Here is a 6,859-nt window from a genome sequence, read left to right on the forward strand (position 1 = left end):
TTTTCAATAAGCAATCCTGTAAAATATTTGGGGGTGCTTAACTTTTTTCCAGGTGTATATAATAGATATGTGCATATTTTTATTTCTTAATTTTAAACATTTCATTGCACTGGACACTGATGATAATAGTGATGTGGTAGAGAAAATGAAATATAAATATGTTAATTTAGGAGGTTTTAGAGGTTATGCAAATGAAATTTGAAAACTGTAAGATAAAAAGTATTTTTATACATAACATGAAAATCACCTTTCACTTGAACTATTCAGGGTCTGAGAGCAAGTAGTACAATAAATAATGCATGTTTAGTATTAATAATAGAAAAAAATCAAAATTAAATATTTACTACCTTTAGGACAGTTCTTGTCGAATTTTGAACAATTTCATATGCTAGTTTTATTTTTGGAAGGAAATATTATGAGAGTTACATTATGTCATCATGTTTTAAGGATTAATGCTGTGATTTTACTTGTAACCAGCTAACACAATTGGAGCCAAAGTTTCTTCACCAACTTGGGATCTAAGCCAGCCTGTTCAAGTAAAACTTCTCTGTGGTGCAGATTTGTTGGAATCTTTTGGAGTGCCAAAGTTGTGGAAGGATGAAGATGTAAGTAAGCCTGAAACTTTAGAACCTTGTATTTCTTCCCTTTATTTCTTGGACCATCATATTTTGATTCCTAGGACCTGTATATCTTGGTGACAAAGTAAAGAAAGCTCATGCCATTATCTTGTGATTGGTGATACTCACTTAAAGATACAAGAGGAAAATCAAAATGTGTAATGATAAAACATTATAAGGTTAATTTTTCCCAGTCAAGAAAACAGTGAGAAATATTTTGTTTATTTTGCTCACACTACATGAACCAGGGTAGTGTGATCATAGAATTATTTTGTAGTTTGCCTGTTTCTCATAATTAAGACTATTTATTATTAATTATAATTATTATTGTAGGGTTTTAGCAGCTCTTCTGTGTTGTTGTGAAGAAGTTATTACATAATGATGATGATTAAATCTCAAGGAACCAAAGCTACCAAAATCAGTCATTTTCATTTGATGTGCATGGTCTGTTGTCTCTCTCACACACACATGCAGGCACATGCACAAATCTAATTACATATGCTATTTGCTGCACATGTGAAAGGCCATATTCATTACAATTTCAGATATTCCTGAAGGAAGTGGGAATGTGTTCTCTACAAAATTGTGTTGAACAGAATAGTATTAGATCTTTAATTTGTTGTGGTTGTTGGTGAAGCAAACAGGGAATATAGCAGCCAAAGGCAATAAAATTAAATTTCAAAACATACATACCTCCGCTGACACAAATAGCTATTTCTTGATCTTCATCTTTGCCATCTAACGTTGCCATCTTTATACACCCACTCGACTGCCCTCGGCAATATCTAATTTGCAAAACTTTACACCGGCCCTCACACACCCTCTATGCAGGTACTGTATATAAGCCTTGCATGCAGACAATAAAATCAGTTTAGGAAAATAATTTGAAAACCTTTCAAATTTATGGAAAATCAGAGGTTATTGATATAGTCTTGATAAAATCGATAATTTTGCTAATATAATGCAAGTATTTGTAATATTAAATAGTAAATGTTTTTTTTGCTATTTCCCTGTCATAACACGTCACTTTAGCCCTTTCACGGTGTGAATTTCACTTGTACAACAATACATGCAGTAACTCTGAAATTTCTTTAAGTATCCTTCCAAAAACTGGTAAGAATTTTTTTTTAAATCATAATTATCTTGTACATAAAAAATGATGTTATTATAATTGTTTTTACTAAAAATATGTTATTTTTCTATTGTAGTTATTTGCGCTCAAACTATTAACAAATCATGTGCAAAGTGATTTTCGTTTTAAGTATAAAAATACTTTTTTTTACTTATAGTTTTCATATTTCATTTGCATAATAGTTAGAACCTCCTAAAAGGATATCAAAAGTTTTTTAAGATATATGTTTATATTTTATTTTTAATTTTCCTTACCATATCACTAACTAGCTCTAATCATCAGTGTACAATGCAATGATATAATTAATATTAGGAAATAGAAAAAAAATACATACCTTTTAATTTTTTGTAGAATATCTTTAAATATTTTCCTTTCATTATATTTCTAATTTCAGGCCTTTTCCTTTTCATATATAGTTAATTTTTAATGTTTTATTTTCCTTTCTTGTCCTTTACTCAAGACAAATAAATGATGCCCTTGAGGCATATTACAGTTTCTTTGGGAAACATGTTCAACCCTTTGACAAAATTTTCATTCATTGTGTAATATCATAAACCTTGAGAACAGATGCAGAGTATGATGTATGTTTAAACCTTTTAATTATGCATTTTAATACCTAATTAACTAAAATATAATAGTAAAACTTAAATACAATTTAAACTATATCTCCAACTACAACATATTCAGGTAAGAAACAACCGTAAGTGCTATAGTTGATCAAGCAGCCAACAGTATTACATGTAATCCATGATGACAACTGCATACCAATTTCAAAATAACCATTGTTAGATTACAGTATAAAATGAGTTTTTTGTAATGAGTATAGATGTGCATATATAACATCTACATGTAGGCTATAAAGCTCAAATCTATTGAAGGTGGGTGTGGCAGCTGTCAGGGGTTGTTTCAAATGTATTCATTCAGAGAACTTTGAAATATGCGAGTCAAAAGGTTATGTAAAGATCTTGTTGTGTACACTTACCTCTACTCAACTACCACTGTATCATTGAAGATACAGAGAGCCAAAGCAGAGACTTTTAATAGCTCATTGGTCATGTGACAATACATCTGAAGTTTTAATTAGTTTTAAAGGTTTATTTTGAAATAAAAAACTTATAACTGGATAAAATAAAACTTTGCATCATAACATAAATTATGATATTAATTTTATTCACATACATTGATATTAAAGGTGTTTAATTAAATTTTGAATGTAATACAGTGAAAGAGTTAAGCACCTGTGCGAGTTGTATGCACAAATTCATTTGAGAATTGCATACCTACTCTCTGATGGGTTGTACTTGTATTCTTTGTTGTTAGAAAGCTTAAAAATATAAGTGTCACCATGTGAAGCTATTTATGGTAGTTAAAAAAATAAATAAATTAGGCTACAGCTAAAGTGTTTTGAAACATGGTTTCTTCAGCTGAAAGTAAGATATCAGGTTAACTTTGGCAATTTGATGTTAATTCATGTTGACATTAAATTGCAGTAAAATATGTCTTAATATTGAGTTTGAGCACTTCATTTTATTTGCTTCTTTTGTTGAATCAGTATTTATAGAAAATCTTTATGGTAAAATTTGAATGTTTTTCTGTTTACTCTAGATTTTTGACAGATGTATGAGAACAACATAATTTGTATAGTACACAGAATATACTTCTTTGTATAATTTACAATTGTTTGTAGGGGCTGATCTAGTTATTCTAGTTTTCTCCTCCAGCATCTTTGCTAGCTACTGCTGACACGAACACTACTGTCATGCATCACTGTTCATGTACTTAATGAACAACATGTTTAGATATTTTGACTTTTACAATGAATTACTGCAAGTAAAGTCAGAAAAGAATAATGCTTCATTCAACTTAACTGGTGATGACAAATGAAAATTAGCTAGACACTGTTATAATAATTGACAAATACTCTTAGGGCACTTGTATTCAACAAGCTATGTTAGTTTAAATATTTTCATAGATCCTAAAGTGAATCCATAGTGTGTGTTTGTTTCTAAGTTGATACTTGAGAATGTAGATAAAATGTCTTGTAAAACAAGTGGTATATGTATGATATAGTATTTTAACCAGGATTTTACATTTTATAACTCAATTGTCTTAACAAATTCTGTGATCAATAAGATACCTTTGGAAATTGAGTAAAAGAGTGTCATTTGAAATGCTGTTACTTCATTCCTACTCGAACAACAACGTGATGACAATAAGGGATTATGTTTGGAGGTTGGGTATCATTTTTCTTAATTAAGAAGTGATATCTCATAAACAACATTTTCTCGGTTATAGCATACCATGAGACTTGACATGCCATAAATAACTAATATAAATAGCATTTCAGTTAATGACCCAACAAATTTGAGCACATGGCATTGTTGGCAGTAAAACAGGTAATGTAGTTTAAATTTTGTTACATTAATTTCTTACTGGAAACCTGTATTGGGTCAGTAAAAAATATATGATCAAAGCTTAGTCATAGAAATGGAATACCCTACCTGTTGTCTAATATTATCAAGCTGAATCATTATATACTGGAAATATAATGTATCTGTTAATTGTATGATCCCTTTCAGATCAAAGATATGATAAAAAATTATCATAATGTATGTATGTTAAACTTGTTACTCACACATTTAGTTATTAACCATTTTATCCTTTATTTGGTGTTAGATTGCTGACATTGTTGGCAACTTTGGATTAGTGGTCATCACAAGAAAAGGATCCAACCCCCAGAGATTTATCTATGAATCTGATGTGCTCACCAAGTATCAAGTGAGATTTTAAATGGATATGAACTGAGAAAGATAGAATTGATTTTGACACCTTAAAATCAACATCTTTCATCAACAATATTAATTATACTAATATTGCCTGTTTCTTTAAAACTTGAGGATGAATGCTATTTGAATATGCCTTGATGATATTCTTATAAGACAGTAATTTTTTACTTTTATTATTTTTATGTTTAGTATTTGGAATACTTGTCCTCTGAAAAAATAGTTTGAGTTTAAAAATTCTTTTAATATCTATGTATGGAATATTTTTTGTACAAATGAGTTATAATGAATAAGTTCATAAATTGAATGGGAATGTTTCATGTTGTAATTATTTATTTATTTAGTGGAACATTCACCTTGTGACTGAATGGATTACCAATGATATTAGCTCTACTAAGATAAGGTAAGTAGGTTAAATTGAAGAACTAAAACTTTTTGTTAATAAATCTCCATCTCTTGAGTGAGTTTATATACTGGTTTCTAAGATTTGATAATCAATAGAATTTTTACACCTTTTTTTAATTTCTTAAAATAACAATAATTTGTAGTGAAATGTATCCCATTACTGTGATTCGTGCATGCGTAAAAAACTACATACATTTTACATGCTGAAATCTCAACACCTTTACTATTTATCTGTTGTTTCAAACTGCATAAGTTTCACATAATGAGCTTTCTGTGTCTTTGTTATTCACTTAACTGCCAAAATACAATATTTTACATGGTAAAATCTTAACCATTTTGTTATTTATATACTCGTCCAAACTATATACTATTCAAAATTACATTTTATATTTCGAAGTCTCTACCCCTTTGTAGATTATTAGATAAAAACTACATATTACAAAGTGAATATTGACAAGTAAAGTTTATGTTTTTAATACTTCTTTTACCCCTTACATTAAATATATATTTTTAAAAACTACAATGATGTATGTGATGAAATATCATTGAAAATTGTTTGACTGACACATTAACCAGTTAATTCTCTTTTCTTAAACCAGTTTTAATGAATTCTTTCTATTTTCATCAACTTTGTGGATTGAAATTATTTTCTTAGATGACCTGTAGCTATCTAAAAGGATAGTTATATTAAACGCTTATCCATATTAGTGTATGTATCATTTGGTAATTGTTCTGGATTAGATTCTCTTTAAAGTTACGTCAATGTAATGGTCAAAGTGAGACAGTATATGACAGTATGTATACTGGTGAGAAAAACAAAGGCAGTATGACATGATGGCAAAAATATAAATAATTATAATAATAAAATGCTATACTGCTTCAAAACAACCCTATTTGCACCTCTCTGTCATTGCACAAAAATACACTTGGCTTTTAGTGTGTCTGCAATTATGGCACGAGTATGTTTCACTCAGGTCACTGCCTGTATACCTTGTACCCCCCACCTCTCTCCAATACATTTGTACCAGCAACTTTCCCAAACCCCTTTAAATACTGATCTTTTGGCTAGAAACTTGTATCAATTTATGTTTGAATGTCACATAGTTTCATTAGCTGTTGTGTTCTTGAAAGGTAATAAGTTTGAGTGTTGTTAAACTTTGGAATATTCAAAAGGCTAATAGTAAATTGACATTATAAGCATAATGAAGTGGTTTATATTTGGGGTGATATAGTACATATTTCAATAGAACATAGGTCTGTCTTTTTACCTCAACATGAGAGACTAATGTTCTGTCAACACTTGTATGTTTCCCCCACCCACCACTTCATTATGTTTATAAATCATTTGCCAGTTTACTATTATTAGCAGCTGTATCTGTACAATACACAGTGAGAGGTGTATGAAAATTAACAAAATATTTTTTGATTTTGCAGAGAAGGGTCATTGTTTCATTTTATCTATGGCTACATCTTTACTGGGGTTTATGACTATGTATCCTTCAGTTGTCTGTTCTTGATAAGCTTCTCTTGCTTATTTTTTTTGGCATGATAAAACCCTGATTGGTGTGTAAAATACAGAAAAAAGAAATAATGTGTATATTTAGATGTCTTATGATAAAGCATACGCTGTTGATAGGTATTGTTATGAAGTGTTTAAATCAATGAATATTAAATTCCTCAAAATTTAGAAACAAAATGTTTAATAATTATGAATGTAAAAATGTGTTGTTTTTTTACTGAAATATGCCAAGTGGCAGTATAGAGATTGAAAGTAGATAAGAATAAAATTATTCATGTTCATTGGGTTTGATTATTTGAATAACATTTCTGTTTTAGCTTTTTTAAGCAATAAGTAGTATGACTTAACACATCTTATTGTTACGTCTCCGTTTGTTAATTGATTTTCCGTAACTCGTTCCGAC

General features: G+C 29.4%; 1 protein-coding gene across 10 annotated transcripts in view; it reads left to right on the plus strand.

The window, feature by feature from the left end:
* Positions 1–6,859, plus strand: part of LOC106472650 (nicotinamide/nicotinic acid mononucleotide adenylyltransferase 1-like) — a 55,719-nt gene that overhangs the window by 32,305 nt on the left and 16,555 nt on the right. For 9 of the 10 annotated variants that reach the window (XR_002613496.1, XR_002613497.1, XM_022401204.1 and 6 more), the window contains exons 5-8: positions 478–605; positions 4,426–4,527; positions 4,877–4,935; positions 6,372–6,377. Coding sequence is in view for 8 of the 10 variants with exons in the window: in XM_022401204.1 (XP_022256912.1) it covers positions 478–605; positions 4,426–4,527; positions 4,877–4,935; positions 6,372–6,377 (295 nt within the window). In the remaining 2 variants the exon portion in view is untranslated. The remainder of the gene's footprint in view (positions 1–477; positions 606–4,425; positions 4,528–4,876; positions 4,936–6,371; positions 6,378–6,859) is intronic. The other variant, XM_022401210.1, reaches the window with a different exon arrangement.

Source organism: Limulus polyphemus, unplaced genomic scaffold (genome assembly GCF_000517525.1).
Source record: "Limulus polyphemus unplaced genomic scaffold, Limulus_polyphemus-2.1.2 Scaffold5492, whole genome shotgun sequence".
NCBI classification, from domain to species: Eukaryota; Metazoa; Arthropoda; class Merostomata; order Xiphosura; family Limulidae; genus Limulus; species Limulus polyphemus.